The sequence below is a fragment of the Aspergillus piperis genome (genome assembly GCF_003184755.1).
Source record: "Aspergillus piperis CBS 112811 unplaced genomic scaffold BO85scaffold_9, whole genome shotgun sequence".
Lineage (NCBI taxonomy): Eukaryota > Fungi > Ascomycota > Eurotiomycetes > Eurotiales > Aspergillaceae > Aspergillus > Aspergillus piperis.
This window is the reverse complement of record NW_020291599.1, coordinates 195,187-216,207: the sequence shown is the minus strand read 5'-3', so window position 1 is coordinate 216,207 and position 21,021 is coordinate 195,187. Positions and strand designations below refer to the sequence as shown.

At 48.8% G+C, this 21,021-nt stretch overlaps 7 protein-coding genes across 7 annotated transcripts; 3 read left to right on the top strand and 4 right to left on the bottom strand.

Annotated features, from left to right (window-relative positions):
* Nucleotides 1–221: 221 nt before the first annotated feature.
* On the bottom strand, nt 222–2,072 carry BO85DRAFT_468840 (flavin-containing monooxygenase; the record flags this gene model as incomplete). The annotated part of the gene is made up of 3 exons (XM_025662298.1): nt 222–1,362; nt 1,426–1,824; nt 1,885–2,072. The coding sequence occupies 3 exons, from the start codon at nt 2,070–2,072 to the stop codon at nt 222–224; spliced, it is 1,728 nt and encodes a 575-aa protein (XP_025515323.1).
* A 521-nt stretch (nt 2,073–2,593) lies between these two features.
* On the top strand, nt 2,594–4,317 carry BO85DRAFT_468839 (cytochrome P450; the record flags this gene model as incomplete). The annotated part of the gene is made up of 2 exons (XM_025662297.1): nt 2,594–3,349; nt 3,406–4,317. 2 exons carry the CDS (start codon nt 2,594–2,596, stop codon nt 4,186–4,188), a joined length of 1,539 nt encoding a protein of 512 aa, XP_025515322.1. The 3' UTR covers nt 4,189–4,317.
* A 404-nt stretch (nt 4,318–4,721) lies between these two features.
* On the top strand, nt 4,722–6,558 carry BO85DRAFT_477897 (terpene synthase family protein; the record flags this gene model as incomplete). Its single annotated transcript, XM_025662859.1, has 4 exons — nt 4,722–5,283; nt 5,369–5,400; nt 5,495–5,778; nt 5,838–6,558. The coding sequence occupies 4 exons, from the start codon at nt 4,722–4,724 to the stop codon at nt 6,259–6,261; spliced, it is 1,302 nt and encodes a 433-aa protein (XP_025515321.1). The 3' UTR covers nt 6,262–6,558.
* An 866-nt stretch (nt 6,559–7,424) lies between these two features.
* BO85DRAFT_459471 (L-lactate dehydrogenase) lies at nt 7,425–8,831 on the top strand (the record flags this gene model as incomplete). The annotated part of the gene is made up of 4 exons (XM_025661659.1): nt 7,425–7,766; nt 7,849–8,342; nt 8,409–8,617; nt 8,647–8,831. 4 exons carry the CDS (start codon nt 7,425–7,427, stop codon nt 8,829–8,831), a joined length of 1,230 nt encoding a protein of 409 aa, XP_025515320.1.
* Nucleotides 8,832–8,885: 54 nt separating this feature from the next.
* On the bottom strand, nt 8,886–12,198 carry BO85DRAFT_520156 (fungal specific transcription factor domain-containing protein; the record flags this gene model as incomplete). Its single annotated transcript, XM_025665108.1, has 4 exons — nt 11,603–12,198; nt 10,669–10,722; nt 10,491–10,626; nt 8,886–10,443 (listed from the first exon to the last, which is right to left on the bottom strand). Exons 1-4 carry the CDS (start codon nt 12,189–12,191, stop codon nt 8,886–8,888), a joined length of 2,337 nt encoding a protein of 778 aa, XP_025515319.1. The 5' UTR covers nt 12,192–12,198.
* Nucleotides 12,199–12,424: 226 nt separating this feature from the next.
* On the bottom strand, nt 12,425–14,320 carry BO85DRAFT_449388 (MFS transporter). The gene is made up of 6 exons (XM_025660154.1): nt 14,102–14,320; nt 13,758–14,048; nt 13,685–13,709; nt 13,462–13,634; nt 12,967–13,410; nt 12,425–12,906 (listed from the first exon to the last, which is right to left on the bottom strand). The coding sequence occupies exons 1-6, from the start codon at nt 14,305–14,307 to the stop codon at nt 12,558–12,560; spliced, it is 1,488 nt and encodes a 495-aa protein (XP_025515318.1). The 5' UTR covers nt 14,308–14,320; the 3' UTR covers nt 12,425–12,557.
* Nucleotides 14,321–14,625: 305 nt separating this feature from the next.
* BO85DRAFT_449387 (cytochrome P450) lies at nt 14,626–16,279 on the bottom strand. Its single transcript, XM_025660153.1, has 2 exons — nt 15,126–16,279; nt 14,626–15,077 (listed from the first exon to the last, which is right to left on the bottom strand). The coding sequence occupies exons 1-2, from the start codon at nt 16,254–16,256 to the stop codon at nt 14,736–14,738; spliced, it is 1,473 nt and encodes a 490-aa protein (XP_025515317.1). The 5' UTR covers nt 16,257–16,279; the 3' UTR covers nt 14,626–14,735.
* Nucleotides 16,280–21,021: the final 4,742 nt, after the last annotated feature.

Sequence of the window (21,021 nt, the reverse complement as noted above, 5' to 3'; positions counted from 1 at the left end):
AATATGATTTACTTATTAATGCCTATGGCCAAAAAAAACTGGTCTATGAATTATGTTTTGTATTGTAGATTTGATGGTAAAGGAAATCCTAGTAGTCAATGGTAGTATCCACGGGTAGTGTGAAATATATATCATTATCGCACATATGACACCAATATCCTCTCGCATGACAACTTAGTTATAGTTAACTTTATATACAGCATCGACTAAAGTGACATAGATCAGTCAGCCGGTCTCCCCTGCAGCAACTTCTCCCGCTCCCCAACCCCAAAAGTCCCACTCTTGGTCAGAACCCTCCGCCTGGCACCCCTACTCCCTAGCGGTCCACTATCCCCATCTCCCAAGTACCACGCCAAGTCACTTGTCTCATCAGCCCCGGTAGCCGAGAGCCCGTTCCCCAACCAAGCAAACCGATCTCCACCAACATACTCCCAATCATAATCCTCAGCCCTTAACTCACGTAACGCATCCGCAAAATGCAAACTACTCCCCGGCCACATCGACAATCTGGCACTATCGCCATCGGCCTTATAATGCGAGCGACACGCATCCGCCCAGACGGTCTTTTCCAACAGAAAATTACGACAATGAGCCGTGAAAGCCCGACTAGCGGCGCGCGACGGACTGAACGCATGAATATTCTCCGTCTGGTAGCGGTCGACTAACTGGCAGATGTACTCGGCTTGAATCTCGGCGGTGCGGAGGTAACTCCCGCTGATGGAAGGGAAAAAGGGGCCCGCGAACATGGCGTAGTTGGGCATGTGCGGGACAGTGGTTGCGAAGTAGGAGTCTAGGACGTCGTCGGCCCAGAGGTTCGCAAGAGATTGGTTGGATTTGCCGATCAAGGGGAAGGACGGGATGCAGGTGGTGTCGAAGCCGGTGGCGCAAATGATGGCATCCACGGCGTGGTGGGTTCCTGTGCTATCGATGAGGCCGTCGGAGCAGATGCGGGTGATTTCTCCGACGATGAGGGTGGTGTTGGGCTGGCTAAGGGCTGAGAGGTAGCCGACTCCGGGAGTTGGTCGACGGCAGCCTGGGGCGAAGGTGGGGAGGAGTTCCGAGGTGGGAAGGTTGTGCTGGTTTAAGGTTGCTTCCATTGTTTGAGTTAGGTACTGGCGCATGCCTTGATGGAGTGGGCTGTCACGAAGGAAAGTAGAAAATGTGCTGTTGATCACTGTCTCAATTTGTTTGCGCTTTGTGAGGAGATGGGATGGGTCGTTAGTCCACTCTGTGATCTGGTCTGGGGTGTATGTTTGCTGCGCTCCGCCGAAGGGACCCACGATCCAGTTGGGTTGGCGGATAAAGTGAAGGAGTTGGCTGGCTTGTGGTTGGAGAGCTGTGAGGAGTTGCTGGCCGCTGGAGCTGTTGGGGGAGTGTATTTTTAGCTGAAGAGCAAGCAGAGGAAGGTGATGGTTAGTAGCTTACCCGTTTCCAATCAAGGCAATTCGTTTCCCAGAAACATCATAGCCGTCGTCCCAATTGGCGCTATGGACCAGGCGTCCCTTGAACTCGTTCAAGCCAGGGATACTTGGCCACTTCCATCGGTTCAATGGACCACTGGCATTGATGAGTATGTCGACCGTGTCGGTCAGGCTTTGCTGGTTGGCGAGGTCTTCGAGCTCAATGCCCCATTTACCCTTGGCTTCATCCCACACGGCCGATGTGACCTTAGTCTGGGTGCGCACATACTGATTCAAATTGTACTTTGTGGCAAAGTCCTTGAGGTACTGCAGCACTGAGCTTCCCGGCGCATATTCAGCCGGGAAGTTGGGATTGGGCTCGAAAGAATAGACATAGTTGTGGGCTGGGACGTCGCAGGCAACTCTGGTTTGGTGGTCAGTTGCATGAGATTATGCAATGGGACAGGGATGTAGTACTACATACCCAGGATAGTGATTTTCGTACCAGACTCCCCCGACACTTTTGTTTTTCTCATAGACAACTAATTCGATATTACGAAAGGATCGTTGTAGCTTGTATGCAAGGCAGAGACCAGCCACTCCGGCCCCAATACATGCAATGCGGACAGTCCGCTCCGCGTGGATGGGATGCTCGGCTCGATTTAGCGTCATGTTTTTCTTTCCTTTCTTATATGGAAATGATGGGAATACTCGGCCTGAATGGAATTGAAGCTTCCTCCTCGGGTAAGACGGAGGAGCTAGCTCTTATAATTATAAAAGCTGTTTTGGAACGTTTTCGTATTGTTACGTTTCGGCCTCCGATCTGCCTGGTCCCTTGATGGTAATTGTCATGCATCTGCACATAATATTCGGTATTTGACAGGTAACACTGAATCAAAATTAGTGCAAATCCTGCCTTGCATTTTGGCCCCATGTATATTGACATAAGCAAGGACAGCAGGGATGCCTTGGGAGCCCTAGCCGCCAGGATCGACACTAATGTGGGGGCCGAATCCTTCTTTATTTTGCATTGCCACGAGGTTTATGGAGGAGTTCTAACTTCCAAGCTTTGTCGGTTACGAGTGTACTCCGCCTCTGGGCCCCCAATCTATTGTTGGGGTCCGGAAGGATAAAAGAGTCTTCTGCTGTCGGCCCGTTCTCTCAGGACACCAAGCACAACAGTATCTATCGCAATGTCATCAGATTCCTTGTCTTTCCTTACCTGGGGTGCACTTTCGGTCCTCGCCTGGACAATCTACGGAGCCATTTGGCGGCTGTATCTGAGCCCCTTGGCCGCATTTCCCGGGCCGAAGATTGTCGCGTTGACCTCGTGGGTGGAGTTTTACCATGACGTGGTCAAGAAGGGCACATACATGTGGGAGATTGAGAAGATGCATCAGAAATACGGACCGATTGTTCGTGTGAGCCCGTACGAATTGCACTGCATTGATCCAGACTTCTACAATGTCATCTACGCCTCGCTGCCTCAAAAGAGAGACAAGTACGAAAAGTTCACCAAGTCGCCGGACTGCAACAACGCCACCGGTTTTACCGTGGAACATGCTCACCATCGTATGAGACGTGACGCCTTGGCCCCATTTTTTAGCAAGCGAAACACACTGGGCCTTGAAGATAGTATCAAGGCCTGTGTGGATCAGCTCTGCGCTAACATCGCCCGCGCTCATGCCGCCCAGGAGCCATTCAATCTTACTTTGGGGTCGATTGCTACCACCATGGATGTCCTCACTAGCTATAGCTTTGGTCAGCCTTTTGGACTTTTGGCTGACGAGGCTCTTGCTACCCAATGGCGTGATACCGTTTTTCACATTATGCGGGCCCTTCCTATCGTCCGTGCCTTCCCGCTGCTAGTGCGACTGGTTGACCTCTTACCCCCGATCATCTCCAAGTGGATCACCCCTGACCTGTCAATCTTGATGGGATGGAAACAGGTAAGGTGTTACCACTACTGTTGGCCATTTGGGAGTTTCAGCTGACTCCGCTACAGCGTATCCGCAAGCAAACCGAAGACGTTCTCGCCTATCGTGGTATCTACTCTGACCCGGACCGCAAGGCCACCACTGTCATTGAAGCCCTTCGCGACAGCGACAAGCTGCCTCCGAAAGAAAAAACCCTACAGCGGCTATCTGAAGAGGGCGCAATTCTTCTTATCGCGGGTAGCGAGACCCCGGCCAAGGTCAATGCGGTCTTGTGGTATCATCTTCTGGCAAATCCTACCAGGCTCCAGCGTTTGCGAACTGAATTAGCCAGTATCTATCCGGACCCCAAACACCCGTTACCGTCTGTGACAGAGCTTGAAAAGCTGCCTTATCTGAATGCCTGTATTCTAGAGGGGCTGCGCCTGCAGAGTGGAGTCTCGGGTCGTTCACATAGGCTGGCCCCCACAAGTCTCAGCTATGGTAACTGGACGATCCCTGCCCGCACACCTCTAAGTTCAATCTCCGTTTTCCAGCACTACAATCCTGTGCGCTTCCCTGACCCACAGGCCTTTTTTCCTGAGCGATGGCTCTTAGAGGACGGATCGGGGATCCGCATGGATCTGAAGCGCAGCCTCGTGGCTTTTGGGGCGGGAACACGTTACTGCCTTGGAACATCTCTTGCGTATGCGGAGTTGTACTTGATGGCGGCGGCTTTGGCGACGAGGGTTGATATGGAGTTGTTTGAGACAACAGTCGATGATGTGAAGATTATGCTCGATTGGACGATTCCCCAGCCGAAACCTGACACTCAGGGTGTCAGGGTCAAGGTACGGGCGGTGCACATGCAGTAACTGAATGTTTAGGGCAGAGGCTTAGCAAGAGACTGTTGCCGAAAACGGGTAATGGCCGTATTGATGTATGGTAAGACACGAGGTGCGGACAACAGCCGAGAATAATGATACCGTACAATACAATGCACGCTAGCATTAGTGCCGAACGTTTTGGCCCCAACATTAATTAATGAACACGAAAACAAGCATTTGAGGAACACCTCGTGGCATTGCTTCGTATTACCTTCTCGAAATGGACTATGCAGGTGTCAATTTCCCGATAAACAGGTTTACTGAATATACCCTCGGACGCGGGGCATTCTGTACCCGATGTTGGGAACCGCCGAATATGTTTCGTAGTATATAAGTTGGATAAATATCAGGCGATATGAGTAGTTCGATAGGCAGTGACAATACCAAGTTTTGCTTTTCCTTTTCCTCCATCAGAAACAATTTCATTATGCTATCAGGTGCGAATATTCCTAGGTTCCCTTCTACAGGCCCAATGTCACCCAAAGACTAACCACCAATGGCAAAAAGGGATCTTTGAAGCCATGGGCAAGCCATGGATCCTGCCCAGCATCCTCAAATCCATTACAGGAACACCTCCCCCGTGCACAGAAGGCAATCGGGAAAAGTCAAAAAGCCCCCTAATCCGGTCTATCCACTATGCCTTCAACCCCGTTCCCGCCGATCACGACATCCCCACCTCATCCGACTTCTTTCCTCACCTCCGCGAATGCCTCCAACACCCCCCACACGACGAATGCGTCTACATCCAGCCCACAGACCTCCGAGTCCCATGGCCAACCTCCTTCCCTGCAGCTGTACAATGCAAGCACTGGCGGGAAGTTGAGCAATCCGCCCGCGAACTGTTGGACGAGATTGTCTCCGAGATACAGAAAGAGGCCCAGAGCCGCTCACTAAGTCAAGATAAGAGTGGTGGTCGTCTGCTAAGTACACAGCTTGGAGCATCGCCAGATGCTCTTCCACAGAAGAAGTTGCATGAGGTGCTTGAGACGGCGGTGACAGGGACAATTTATATGTTTCCGGCAGCGAATGTGGCGCGTGCGAGGATCATGGCCAAGGCCATTTTGTTGATTTTTCTGCATGATGGTATGTTTACCTATCTACCCTTACCAGTTTGGAGTAATCCGAGGTGAAGCAGTGAAGAATTTGGAGGAGCTAACTTGTGGATCAGATGTGGTGGAGGCACATGACGGGTCTGATGCTGTATGTTTCATGTTGCTTCCTTCTGAACTTGAAATTCTCCGTGCAAGACTTTTTACCTGGTGCTTTATCTTACTAACTTGTTGATGCCGTACAGGGAGAAACCTTTCTGGATCTACTTCTACAATCAGACCGGTTACCGCAAAATCCCCCACCGGAAGAAGATAGTGAGCCAGGTCTCCCCTGGAGACAACGTATTCTGCGCAAATTCGTAAACGAAGTCTTGACCGAAGATCCTATCTCAGGACTGGAGCTCCTCCAGGGCTTGAAGATCTGGTCTCAACATACCCGCTCGCATATCCTGAAAGACCAAGACCGAATGGCAAACTACACAAATCTCCAAGACTATGTAGAATACCGCATGGATGATCTCGCCGCTGAGTAGGAACGCCCCGGCCCTTCCTTAGTCAAATGCATCACTAACAACGTCTCGAATACAGTTTTGACCACGCCGCCATACATTTCACTACAAACGTCCACCCTACCGCGACCGAAATCGCCGGCCTCTCCACCATCCGCCGTCTATACCTCATTCACGCCTCCTTAACCAACGACCTATACAGCTATGCCAAGGAGCTCCATGACCTAAACACCCGCGGCTGCACCATGATTAACAGCGTCCGTGTGCTGCAAAATAACATGATGGTCGGGGATAACACGGCGAAGGGGATCCTGCGCCGCATTCTGCTCGACGTGGAACGTCAGTTGCATGTTGAGCAGCAGCGGCTGAGGATGGATGCGGCGACTACAGAAACGCAGAATATCATTGCTCAGGCGGTGGTGCAGAGCTTGGCAGGGAATTTGTTCTATTCTGCTACTACGTATCGGTATGCGAGGGTTGTGGAGGGGGCGAAGTTGGAGTAGATCGTTTGAGGGATGGAAACTTAAGAGAGAGTGGAAACAGGAATGGCAGTATGGGATTACTGTGCATATGAGAAGATGAGAGAAGAGTGTACATACTTGACCAGAGCATGATGGGTTTAGAATCTCTTGGGTTATTTTTGGTTTGGTTTGGGGGCGTCTTTTCTTGGTTTTATTTTGAAAATTATTCTTCGGATGACTATTTGTTTATAACAATAGATGATTTTTGTACGAGAATTATTGTTATGTTATTATGAGAAATGGGGTGGCAGAATGCTCATGGGCATATATACTTACTGTATTGGAACGAAATATGACAATCTATCAAGCACAATCCAGAGTCAACTGATCTCTCAGACCAAACAGCACCAGTCCCAAAGAATCCAGCTGGCCTTTCTCGTGAAGCAGGAAAGGGCTGTGAGCAGTCTAGATGAGTTGTGGCTAGCTCATATTTGATATCTCTTCATAGGGTTTATTTCAGCTGTAGCTTGACGTGTTGCGCGATGATGAAAACTCGGGTCTGTTCCTGAACCATGGATAGCATACAGAGAATCCACCAGTAAGTTTCAAAGGACTAATTGGTGTATGCACGTGTATGTAAGCACATAGAGCATCAGTATCGGCTTAAGAAATATACAAAACTGAATAACCAATGCGCAATATGGTAAAGTCGATCGAAGACCACTTTTCATTGCAACTCCCACGTAGATCTATATAGATAAAAGTACTCTTATGTTAAGATTCACCCTTATTATCTCACAGGCATTGAGATTCCAAAAACTTACTACCTGACAGACGAAATTATCTCTGGAACATGGAATCCACACCCTAAGATGTTTGATTCTTCTGACTCATCGGAAACCATATCCCGACAAGACTGTACTCGTGGTTTTCTCTTCCGAATGACGTATTTCCTACAGTAAACCTCTCGCCCGAGAGATCGATAAGATATCTCGGTAATGATCTCCGCCATTGGCAAATATGATTGGTGGAATAAGTTTAAGCGACGCCGACTCACATCTTACAAGTCTAGAACTACACCGATATACTACAAACTCAATTCCTGAATCAAATATTATATAGTTGACGGGCGCACTCCCATTCCTTCCATGATAATATACCACAATTGATTAATCGACCTAAGAATGACTAGCAGCGAATCCATCATGTCCACAACCGCACAACCCCCACCCCTATCATCCATCCTCTCCGCGCAAGACTTCGAAAAAGCAGCCTCTCAATCCCTTACGCCAAAAACATGGGCTTTCTACTCCTCCGCTGCGACAGATACAATTACACATGAGTCGAACAGGGCTATGTACGAGCGCATCCTTCTCCGGCCGCGAATCCTCCGCAATGTCACCTCTGTATCGATGAAGACAAATATTCTGGGATGTCGCATGGATTTACCACTATTCATGAGTCCCGCGGCAATGGCGACATTGGTTCATCCGGACGGCGAGCTTGCCTTGGCGAGAGGATGTGCGAGGTATGGGATTGGGATGTGTGTATGTTATCCCTCCCTTATCAACTGTGATAGCAACGGTGTCTAAGGAGTATAAATCTAACAAAGAGTGTGATTGAATGAAGGTCTCCACAAACGCAGCCTACCACCTCTCGGAAATAACATCCGCCGCAGCCAAGCAAACGAAGAATAACAACACCCCATTCTTCTTCCAACTCTACGTAAACAAAGACAGGGAGGCATCGAAGCGCCTTCTCCGCACCGCAGAGCAGAACGGAGCGAAAGCGATCTTCGTGACTGTGGATGCGCCCGTCGCTGGGAAGCGAGAAGCGGATGAGCGGGTCCCGCTGGATCCTCACGATATCCGATTTAGAACGCCGTTACCCATGAGTGGGGCGTGTATTGGTGGCAATGATGAGAAGGGAGGCGGGTTGGGAAGATCAATGGGACAGTATATTGATGCTGGTTTCACGTGGGAGGATCTGGCGTGGTTGAAAGAGAATACTTTTCTGCCTATTGTGTTGAAGGGGGTGCAGACGGCGGAGGATGCGGTGTTGGCAATGGAGTATGGGGTGAACGGGATTGTGGTTAGTAATCATGGGGGTAGGAGCTTGGATACGTGAGTTCTTTGTCTTTTGTTGTCAGTTGAGGAGGTGTGGTGAGTCGTACTGATTGTGATTGGCAGCTCTACTTCATCGATTGCTGTGTTGATGGAGATCCGGCGGAGCTGTCCGCAGGTGTTTGATCGGTTGGAGGTATTTGTCGATGGGGGTATTCGACGGGGAACGGATATAATCAAGGCTATTTGTCTGGGTGCGAAGGCCGTTGGTATGGCAAGGCATTTCCTGTACAGCTTGTGTTACGGACAGGACGGGGTGGAGAGGTTGATTGAGAGTATGTTTTCCTTACCTGATAGTGATAAGGTGTTAAGGTGGGAATGCTGACGGTCGCAGTTATGAGAGATGAATTAGAGACGACCATGAAATTGTTGGGGATTACGAATCTATCACAGGCTCATCCGGGCCTGTTGAACACATTAGATGTGGATCATTTGATTCCAAAGCAATCTGCGTCGTTGGATGGCGAGCCAGCCAGGGCACGCTTGTAACCGCAGGGTCTTCAATTCGAGCTAGAAAGAAAGAGCTGGTTGTTGATGATGCATCTAGATTATTTCCTGTCTTTCAAACCAGTATGGCAACAGGTGATTGAAGCCAATGCCGAATGTCCCATCAGGATAACTAGCAATAGACGCATCGATGTCTGTCATCAGGTACTGTAGCAGTTGGCCCCATCCGTGTACTGGTACCTCGCTAGTGCTAGCCCAATGCAAGTCAGAAAGCATCTGCAACATGTTCATCAGACTCGTGCCCACGATATTACACGTATGCCCCTCGTTGAGATCGGCACCTTTTGTAAGCAGACACCGGGCTACGCGCATTCCAATGTGGACAATGCGCCCAGAATCAATAGGCAGCTTGAGCTGAAAAATGTCACCTGTAGCGCTGCCCGCGAGGCCCATATTTAATCCGACAATTCTCAGTAGAAAGGAAGCACAAAATCCCACCATCTGATGGACATAAATGGGAACATAGCGGAGATTCAATGAGAGATCACTGTCAGTTCCTATGACGGACAGTACTCTTATAGCAGCGTCAATTGCAGCACGCGCAGTACCGCAATGCTCGAATGTCCACGCTTCGAAATTCGTCGGACTATTATCATAAGGAAAGATACCACGAAATGCCAGAGAATAGAGCTGAAACTGAGCAAAGGCGTGAAACACGTTCTTCAAATCCTGCGGGAAAGAAGAGTGAGGGTGGTCGGTATGGAATGTTCCAGTCGGATACTCCTGCAGGCATCGCCTAACAGCGTCTTCTAACGCGCGTATTGTCACCATATCGTCTTTTTTCAGTGGATATCTGCAATCTGTATAAAAGGTCGCATGAGCATTTGCCAGAGTATCGAAGTATAAAGCGAGGGCGATTAGCCTTCGGTCTTCGTCACTGGCAACCTCTGGAATGGGAATCCGCGTCATATCCCAGATCGCTTTAAATCCGACGTCCTTTGGAGGACAACCACGCCCAGTGGTGAAGTATTGGCCGCATATATAGGTGAGACACCACAGCCGAACCTGTTCCATATCGGCTACCTCGCCCCGCATGTACCGATAGAAGGCTTCATCTAGGCTGAGCTCGCTTGAAATGTGAATGGCCTCGCTAGAAAGGTGCTCTCCCATATACTTGAAGTAGAATGCACCAATGCACAAAGCGCGAACATCGTCCAAGCTATTATGGTGAGGATCCATCAACCTCCGCATGAGGGAGAGAGAGACGAAGACTTCGTGGCATTTCTCGTATACTTCGGCTTGGTCCGGAGCAAGTAATGCAGCGACAGAAAGGATGGCTGCCGTGAGCATCGCCGATGACCTGCGGGCAGAGTCTAGAGTCTCGTGTTGCATGAGAAGCCCATCCCATAGAAGCGGATTAACACATGTAGTAAACATGTTGAACAGGCCTTCTGCCTCTTCTAGAGAGACAACACCCTCTGAGATGAGATCACTTTCCGCAGGCGCTGTACTACCTCCGGGGCCTGATTCGATGCGAAGATTTCTGAGACGGATAACTGCATCAGACAGGGACACTGCGCCAGGCGTATTTCTCAAGAATGTGTTGAATTCTTCTCGCAGGTCAGCGACCTCATCGATAAGTTTGTCTTTGGATCTACATTTGTCAGTGAGAATTGTGAGGTATACGTGGCTGTGGCATACTCTCTCTCATCCTTAAGGCGTTGCACCATTGCAAAATACGCATCGCATTCATTGAGCCCATGACGCGAGCATCTAGTACAGGCGGTCTCTCCTTCTTTGACCCTGCAAGTCTTTCCACGGATCGCACAGCTTCCACCTGAAGGAATTAGCTATGGTATGGAACGTGGAGATAACTTACATGCGGTGCGTGCGCCGGGAGGGCCAGCGACATCTGGCTGCGATTCCTCCATTGCTGCGGCAAGTGTCAGTGCCACAGCACTTGGTGGTTAACTTATTTACCCGTATGAGATATTGTCAAATCAGAGGGTTAGGGGTTCTTGTGAGGCAGGCGAAGGCATCAGGATCAGTTGGATTTATATAGAGATGGGCACATCGCGGTAATTTATATAAATTGTTCTTCTTGACTGGGGGGTTCCGATGGGTCGGGTGTTGCTTCAGAAAGCGCAAATTGAGATGCAGTGTAATAATTTCATTGTGAATAGATATGGCAGAGATTGTGTACACATCTAACGCTCTGTTAAGCGATACTGACTTGTATACCCGGCTAATACCGAATATCGGTGCTGTTGTAAGCTGATATATTCGTACAGTTCAATATAACGACGGCTTCCACTGACTTCCAGCACCTAAAACAGTATCTCATGTGTGGAACCGACGAACCCAACATATATCTCGGTATTCTCAGTTATCCCTATGCCTCATACATGGGATATAACCGGTTTTGCTACTGTATGCAATTCAACACCAATTGATCACGCATGCCAGGACAAGCTAAGGCTCTCGACAATGGACGAATGTAGTGTGAATATTGGGAGTTTCCACAAATCAATTAGAACGGACAAGTACACTTTATCTCCAGCCTATTAGATTAGAAAGGATGTTACCAGCTTTGAGAATCTCAAAGCACAACAGGTTAAACCAATAACATATTTCAAAGAGCCCCGACAGAGACAAGATAACATCCAATTCCCCATTCACTCACACCCTTTGCAACCTTTCAAACAGACAGTCAACCCAACCCATAACTCAAACCAACACACCCATCATCCCAACCCCTAAAGCCCAACCCCAACCCCATCCACCCACTTCAACCCTCCCCCCACCACTCGAACTCCCACTCCCACTCCCTCCACCCCCACCCCCAGCCGTCTGCGTTGCAGCAGCCAACTTCTCCGCTCCCGCTGTGACAGTAACAGGCATATACCAAATCTCACCGGATCCATAGGACGTGCCCGAAGAAACCACAGACGAGGAGTTCTGCCCCCCACTCACAGTCCCATAGTACCCGATAGTGACAGAGCACGATGCGGCCTGCGTCGAGGAGGTGATATTGCACGCGTTGCTTTGGGAGGTTGTCACTGTAAGGCCGTTTGCAGAGCCGATGAAGGTGCCGTGCTCGACGTAGGTGGAGGGCGCCGCGGTGATCGTGTAGATGGATGGGATGGGACACGCGCCGTTGCAGGTTACGGCGAGGATGGTGGTGGAGGATGAGGCGGAGATGATGCTCGCATCGAAGGTAGCGAGGGTGGTTGAGGGAGTTGGGGTGGTCGTTTGGGAGGTTAGTGAGGTGGGGAGGATGTTGAAGATTTGGATTGTGGTGGAGGAGGTGGATGAGGTTGAGGATGAGAGGGTGGTAGTCGTGGTGGAGGTTTGGGCTAGGACATAGCCTACTAGGGGGAGGATTATGTGGAGGAACTTCATTTTCAGGATTGTGTAAGCGATGTGGAGAAAGGAGGGAGGTGGGTAAATAAGTTTTGTGATAAGCTATCTGGATAGTCTCTGATATTTAAGTACATCACTGGAATAAGTGGAGCTAGATCATGAGATCTTTGGCAAACAGAGTACAGACTAGTCCACGTCATGTCAATAAGCTTATCTCACTCCTGGGCTATCGCATTAGCATCGGGAAGAATGTTGGAGCCTACGACACGAGTTGCAGAAGTATATGGTGATGCGGCATTTCAATCTGTCCTGTGTTGCAGATGAGGTCATCCCCATCGTCATCTGAGCGCCTCCAACCCCATCTAAATTTCTAAAACCTCTTAATGATATTCCCCAAGAGCAGCTTTAAAGAATATATCTAAACCCAGCATTGCGCGCTTCCAAATTATCAACCTCAACTCCTCCCCTGTCCTGTTCCGCCGCATCCAACGCCTTATTCACCCTTAGGTGCACAACACGAATGACAAAAGCAATAATCGCAACAAGGAGGGCTATCCCTGCCGTAGCACTACCACCGGCAATATATCTTGGTCCTGATGACGACGGCCACATATAACTTCCATAAATGGACGCTGTGTTGCCAATCATGTTTGCCGTTGCGATTGCAGCTGAGCGTTTTACCAGCGGGCGGGGGAAGGAGTTGGCCACCCAGGCAATGATAATTTGGTAGGCAGATACGGCGCCCATGGGCATTCTACATTATCATTGAGCTTGAATGCCAGAAAGCAGAGAAAAGCAATGGAGGGATGCTTACAGGAACATGCCAAAAAATCTCGCACCAATGTTCGTCGTAGCAGTGCATATGATGCATCCCACAACACTAACAAGCATCAACAAGATAATATGTATTCCGCGATCGTTTGTCTTTCCGGATGTCCATGTCACGAAGAGCGATACGAAGAAGGTAGCGATCCAGACAGGTGCAGTTATTAGCAAAGTCTCGATATTTCCATAGCCGAGGGTCTCGACGATGGTGGGGAAGAAGTATTGGAAGTTTTGCGATAAGAGCGACGTATGCTGGAGCAGGATGAAAAGATAGATTCGCTTATCTGAGAACACTAGATAAAGCGCTTCTTTGATGTTGCTCGATGTGGCTTCGTCCGCCTCTCCAGCGTCGTGGATGAGTCGCCATTGCGCGTATAGCTTCTCTGTTTCGTCGAGCCATGAGGTGGTAGCGGGGTAGTTAGGCAACAGTAGTCTATACAGTCAGAAATCACCATGACTATCAGATCGACATTGGAAAGCTCACGTTGAAGTCAGCGATATCCCAACAGTAATGCACCCTTCGATGATAAAGAGCCATCGCCACCCTGCTATCCCATGCGCACCGTCCAAGTTGCCGAGCACTCCAGCTCCAATCAGACCACCAAACGCATTTGCTAAAGAGCTTCCGGCATAAAACCACGCAATGCGATGACTCAGCTATATCGGTCAGTTCAACATGTCATAGGTCAGACTGGCTTAATGCCTACCTCTTGTCTAGTATACCAACTCGACCTGTACACATTAGCACTGCACAAATAGGCTTATTGTTGCACAACTTACATCAGCATGATTGCACCCGGAAAGAATGGCGCTTCCACAAAGCCAAGGAAGAAACGTGCAAGGACCAATCCCGTGAATGATTGTGTTGCAGCCTGACAGGCCGAGATGACACCCCAAATAGCCATTGATGTCCCCAGGAATAATGACGGTCGCACGCGCGTAAGAAGGAGGTTCGACGGCAGTTGCATGAGGAGATACCCGACGAAGAGGATACTCGTGGCTAGGTTGTAGTCTGTTCCTTTCATTCCGAGGTCTTGTTCGAGAGAGCCTAGTCGGGCCTGTGAAAGGTTACTGAGGTAGGTGTCAGTCTACGGTAGACTTGTCCAGTGCTGGGCAGAACGTACTTTCTGTCGAGAAAGTTGAGCAAATACATCACCACCAGAAATGGAAGAAGATGAATGTCCACCTTTCGCAGGAGCTGCTTGGTCATCTTCCGATGCCATTCGGGGCTCTTGGCAACATATGTTTGGTAGATGGCATCTTGGGTCGATTCTTGGATCTTCGCTGTATCCTCGTGATATTCAGTATACTCTTCTGTTGGCTTAGACATTGCGACAGATCCCTATGCAGTGGGAAAGAGGCCGGGTGCAAAGATTGAAGTGAAAACAGAGCAGGGCTTAAGTATCGGAGGATGTCCGTCACCCCGCATTTGCGGGGGTGAGGAGAACTCGGGGTAGCTCACCCCGGATCTGCATAGACCAACCTAAAAAGAGTTCAAGGCATGGCTTTGAACCGTACGAGAAGATTTTGGGTTGATACTCCATGCAGGAGTCCAGTTGAGCTTCAGGAAAGAGCTCGGGCGGGCTCATAATCACCAATCCTGCTGGTTAACTCCAAGTCGTTAGGTGCAGTTAAGGCGTACTGAAACATCGAATTGAGAACGAATAATATTCTGCTATATACTAAACCCCTATCAAGCAATTGATCGTCCTGAGCGAAAGACTTGTTGTACACCACAGGCACATCCAAGTGAGAGCATCAATGAACCCTAGCCTTGAGCTTGCACATAAGTGGAGGTTTCGCCCACAGGTTGTATGACTTCTGATTATGCCATTCCCGACTCTCCTCACACAATTCGATGTCAAAGTTCCATAGTACTCTGGCAAAAATCACACGCATTTCTGCATAAGCCAAGTTTCGACCTATACAATTCCGGGGACCAACTGAGAATGGCTGCAGAATCTCCCGATTATCATGATAGAACGGCGACGAAGGATCATTCTTCGTATCAGGCAACCAACGTTCGGGAATAAATTCTTCGGGTTTATAGAAATTAAGAGGCGACCAGTATGCAGCAGACTGATGAACAGATACTCTGGTCTGAAAGGTATTAGCATTGGTTATTTCACTATTCTGAGTGGGACTTGCCTTTTTGGGGAGGAGATATCCCGAAATCTCAGTAGGCTGGTCTGGTATGTATCGCTGCAAATGACCCGCAACAGGTGGGTACATGCGAAATGCCTCATCTATACATGCCAACATGTACGGAAGCTTAGCTGTAGCATTGTTGACGGTGATATCTTCCTCAGTCTTCATGACAGATCGCACTTCGAACTTGACTTTTTCCATTTCCTTAGGGCGTTGTAGCAACCAGTACGTCAGCCCCGACAGAAGTGTTGCTGTGGTCTCACTGCCAGCAATGACAAGGATGCTTGCATTGGCTGCAAGTTCCTCATCAGTCAGCCCGTCTTTGTCGCCGCGGTGACGAAGCATGGACTGCATGAAATCCGCTTGGCCACGGTCTGTCTGGTCGTGCAACCGTGTCTGTACTGTATTCCAGCTATATTCATCCTGTCTTCTTTTCGCCTCCAGGAGGTGTTTTGGTAGGAATCGCTTCAGGGCGTTAAATACCATCGGATAATCATCTTTGAACTTAGCGAATGCTATGGCTTTAATGAACTCAAAGATAGTCGATACCCAGTAGTGGTACTCTGTTGAGTCCAGTCCACCGAATGATTGTCCAAACGCGAGATCTCCAATCAGGTCGAATGTGGTAAGGTTGTACCACTTCGCCATATCCACGGCTACTTGTGACTCAGCCATGCCGTGCAGCTTATTGATAAGCTTGTCGACGTAATCCATGATGAATGGTTCTTGGGCTTGAAGGCCCTTAGCAGAGAAAGCATGGGATATCGCCTTGCGAAATCGAGTATGATCGGAGTCATTTGCACTGATAATGTCCTTAGGATTGCTCGCTGACCCTGATACCTTGGGCAACTGCCGATGTCCGTGGCCATAAATGTCTTTCCATGCCTGGGTGGTGATGAAGGAAACCTCATTTGGGGTGAAGCGGACGACCCCACCGTACCTCTTGTGGAGTGCTCGCATGTCCCTATCTAGTACTCCTCTCATGTTTGAGATGTAGCGCAAGATGGGAAAAGCCAGCCATAGCTTTGGTCCGGGGATCCGACGGAGCGGATGTAAGTAGATGTTCCAGATGGCAGCACAAATGGTGTATGCGAGGTAAGATATCCCAATAAGGGCCAGAACAGTAGGCATGATGTCTTAAATGAAGGCTTTAATTTGGTTGTCATGCATGCTGGAGGACCGGGGTGAGGGCCGATTATAAGTCTTCGGGTCGGTCGCACCTGAGCTGCAATCGCGAACATACTGGCGTCACGACGCCGTATCAAGCAGGAGGTGTGGGCAACAGCATGAAGATGGAAGCGGGGTAAGTGTCGGACATATGTTGCCACTAGATCTAGGCGATGGAGCGGACGATGCTAGTTGATAGTGCTGCGATGAAACGGCATATGCGCCTGGCTCCTCCTGTTTTCCCAGCATTCATACTTTCTTCTGTCGTTTCAAATTCGTCCACCTGCTAGTCCTCTGGTTCACTAAAGTACTCCAATGTTCTCCTCACTTTCCGTTAAAGCCAAAACCAATATTGAGAAGGCTATGAAGAGGCTGTTGAGAATGAAACGGCAGACTTGCAGCTGATGGCATCGATTGGACGTTGAACTGCAGATAGAGTGGAGAGGCGATCTGTACGCTGTGTTACGGTCCGTCCGCGTCCCGCGTGTCAGCCCAATAGGAGACGTCAGTTAATAATGTGAGAGGAGCAATGATAATTCCAGACGAGGGCGATATGCAACTCGGTGGCCGGATGCCTCGAGGCCCGCAACGGATACCGGAAGTTCGACTCTCGGGCTACCTAGCAGAACCCTAGAATTTTCAATTAAACGGGGCAGCCTAAATACACACGTACACACGAAACAAGGATAGACCCCCTAGGAGCTAACAGAATGATCGCCCCGACAAATTTGGGAGGAGCAATAAGCTCTGTAATGGACGAATCGGTACTGGATCATTTCTAAATGGCTACTTCGACAGACACGACTCCTTATTAGGGTGGAGACAGCTGTCAAGCTCGGACCCAGACACGCGCCGTCACCCGCTTCCTGGCACACCACATGTCCCTGAGCAGATGAGCAATAAGCAAGCGCGAGATAACATGTCATGCACGTTGTAGCCATTGAGCTCAACTTGATAGAGAAGTAACTGGTATCAGTGGGTCTAATGCTAGCCAACCACCACGCGTTAGTTTCCGAGCTCTGGCCAAAGTGTGCAACATGACCTCGATCTGAGGAGTGACCCCGCTTTTTGTGATATCGTTTATGCTTCGCAAGCATTCATAAGTCAGTTATGAGCAACGGCGGTGTGGATTACCTCCGATTCTGCATGCCACAGAAATATCTGCATCCACCGCATATTGCGCTAGGCACATGCACTTGCCAACATAGGAGAAGAAATCATGTATCATATTGACGAGCTGTCAACACAGGCCCGTAAGATGTGGTCATATAAGTGTGTCTGTTAGTTGTTCTCACTTGATGTGGATCAGAATATAAACCCCAACTGACTCATGTCGCATTCAGGCGTATCGTGACGGCCTTTCAATACATCACAACATGGAATCAACAATCTCACCCACTTCACTGTGTCAGGGTAAAGTTGATATGAGGGAAATTGAGTTCAGTGCTTCCTCACATTGCGTGTGGGTGAGAATTGGCTTTCTGACCAGAGTAGGCCATGCAGTGCTGCCACATCTAGGAAAGTCCGAATCGGTGTCTTCAAGGCAGCATCCACAACTGGTGCAAGTGGCTTTAGGTAGTAGTTTATAGTTGTTTGTTAGCTGCAAGACTTCCTTACTTCCAACCCTTAGTACCAGCGGAAAGCGCGCTTTCAGATTGAAGACTTAGATCAGCGGCACTCACAGCGTGGTGAATGCGATTCTCCATTGTGCTCGAGTTACGAGCGCGTGTCCTAGGTCACAATCGTAGTTTCCACATTTGTAACGGAGAGAACGGCATAAAAGCGGTACATTTTGGGCCTAGAACGCCCCGTGGCACACGTCATCGGGTTCAAGGATTTCCACAAGTGCGAAGAGGGTATGATGAAGATCGTCCTCTTTGTACATCAGTAGGTTCTTTTTGTAGATGAATATCAAGGCCATCATTAGCAGGTTATTGATTGGTCGCAAAGAACTACCTAAGGGTCAATTATCGCAGCCAGGAGATCGAATCTCAGCTCAAGATAAGCACTGAGTAGATGCATGGGGAAATACAGAGTTGCTGATAAACAGCGTCAGCCATTAGTAGAACGCGAAGCTATGACGTCGTCTATTGTTGAAGGTTCGCCGATGTCGCCTGTATTTCTGCCATTAGAAATAGTGGGGTTTGCTTTGGGTGTAAGCAAGTTCGTCATCTTATGGCTGAACTGGTTCCTGAGGCCATCCAGTGAGCAACAGTAGTTAATCAGCGTTATATATTCCTCGAACGTTTTCTTCAGACTAAAGGATCTTCAATTCTTCCTTCCTGCAAGACCATCGGTGACCTTCAGCACGATGTCCATAAGAGCCCGCACTAAATGTGTGCCGAGATAGCCCGTTATCGATATACATGCCTACTCAAGCTCGAAAATCCAAACGAGAAGTAAGAACCTCTCCAAGTTCTAACTCCTTATCTATCCCGCCTATTGTACCTATTGATTGTTTTTGGCTTTTCCTGCCTGGCAAATGTGCGCACCGGTTAGCAGATCTATATCAGTGATTCGTAATCCTTGCTTTTCCCTAAGGGGGACGCTACCGCCACACCAGCCAGGCTTCCTCCACACCGGCCTCTGCTCATGCCACACCCTCCGGCTACCTTCCGCCTACCTTAGTAGGTAAGGCTTGCTTTTTGCGCCCAGCAGAATCATACCGCTTGCTACTTTAAGATTATTATCACCTGAGGCAGAAAATTCAGACCTCAGGCAGACTAAAGTCCTAAATAAGAAGGCGGTATAATTCTGTCTGTTGAAAAAAGCAAGCCTTACCTAATAGGAAGCGAGCCTTACTTAAAAGGGAGTGAGTCTTACCTACTAAGGTAGGCGGAAGGTAGCCGGAGGGTGTGGCATGAGCAGAGGCCGGTGTGGAGGAAGCCTGGCTGGTGTGGCGGTAGCGCCTCCCTTCCCTAAAAAGGATGCCATCGTGTCAGGTTTCTGTTTCATGGGCGAAGACCAGACACTTTCTAAATGATTAGGTAGGTGTTCATGCAGCAAGGACAGCTAGAGTATGAATATTATAATTGACCACGAGGATAGTGGTGAAAGTAAATGACCTACGTAGTACTGTGACCGCCCGGAGTTGCCAGCCCATAATATCGGGATGGCAAAAGCCAAGGCCATTTAGCCCCCTAATAGTTATAGACATGTAACCATTATTGAATCTGCTGCTGGATATCCTAGCGGATAATAAGCCTTTTAGTTCATTATAAGGAACCAGACCCTAATAATACGCCGGCCGGTCACTTGATGTCAGCGTGCCTCCATACCTGTCAATGAGGAGCTCAACTGTCGTGAAAGAGCATTGTGGGTGGGGTAAATTGTAGTCCGAGCGGAACAATCATTTAGCCCTACTTCGTAAGCTACTCCAGCATATGCGAACAAGATCTCCTCGAAATGAGCCGGTCATTTCGCTGGTCTGTGCGTGCGCACACACTGGGTTATGAAAGGCCGCTCATCTCCTAGCACCAGATAGTAACTCTTCGGCTTTGGCTGCTAGCAGCAAAACATATGGTATATCGATCGATCTGTAATCCTGCTCTTCTTTTAGCGTTAGGCGTGGTCGGGTCTGAAGAGCTTCTGACCGTCTCATCACTTTCCGATTCCTTGTTCTCACCCTGCTAATCACGCCCCGGCTGGCGGTGGGAAAATAAGTATGCGCTAGCGGATCTACTGCAGGTACCAACTCAAGGAACTCTCTATCGTGACATGAGTGGATGCGGCTCGAAGCTACAGACTAAGAGAGACCGCCCGAATAAGGGATTAGTGACTGAAACTCTGTGTTATACGAGGATCAATCTCCGTCATACCTTGAATTATGCAGACATAATCACCTAAGTGAAACCTGCCCATTGTATGCACTCGCACAGCAGATCAGCATGTGTTGAAAGATCGCATGTGTCTGCGGGTCTTCCATTTTAGGACAGTAATAATGGGGCCTCTGTGGTCAAACGAGGCGGGCTGGATCTTGCATATAACGGCTCTAGTGCCATGAGGCTGATCTTTGCCAGATAATATGTTCCCTTTCTTCACCAGGGGTTGCTATTCGAAAGCAATGGCTACCGATTATAAACACCTTTGACCAGTTTTACAGAATACCAACTTTGAAAAACCAGCACGCTAAAGGGAAGGGATCTTACCAATCAACCAAGGCGGTCTGATCACGATACTGGAAACAGGAAAACAGTAAGAAGGGAAAGGGGAAGGAAAAGAAGAAAAAGAAGAATATCAACATTTTCATGTATAATTATTTCGTTCAAAACTGGCAGAATCCTGCCAGCCTGATAAATTTTCCTATACAGCTTGTCCTTCTACTTTCACTCATTCTTTCTTTCTTTTGGTACCCTTACTATCCTCACAATCTGCCCAGAGAATTGAAGGATGGAGATAGATAGATAAGAATGTATTATTGGTGCACAAAATATCTTGAGATCGGCGCAGACGGGGACCCCTGGTAATCGGTTGCGCCATTGTTAATGGCAACTATTATCATAACTACTTGAAATAATTACAGGGAACAGTCAGTAAGCGGATACCGGTGTTTAGGTTGGATCACTGTTATTCACGAAACCCGAGATTTGCCGTCTTTATTGGATCTGTTGTTACTAATCTATTAAGTGGTTCCAGCTGTCTACAATTGAGGTATAATAATTACTGTGGCATGATTGGTTGGTATACAGGGTCTTTACTTTATCCGCAGCTCCACCATTGAGGCTCGGGA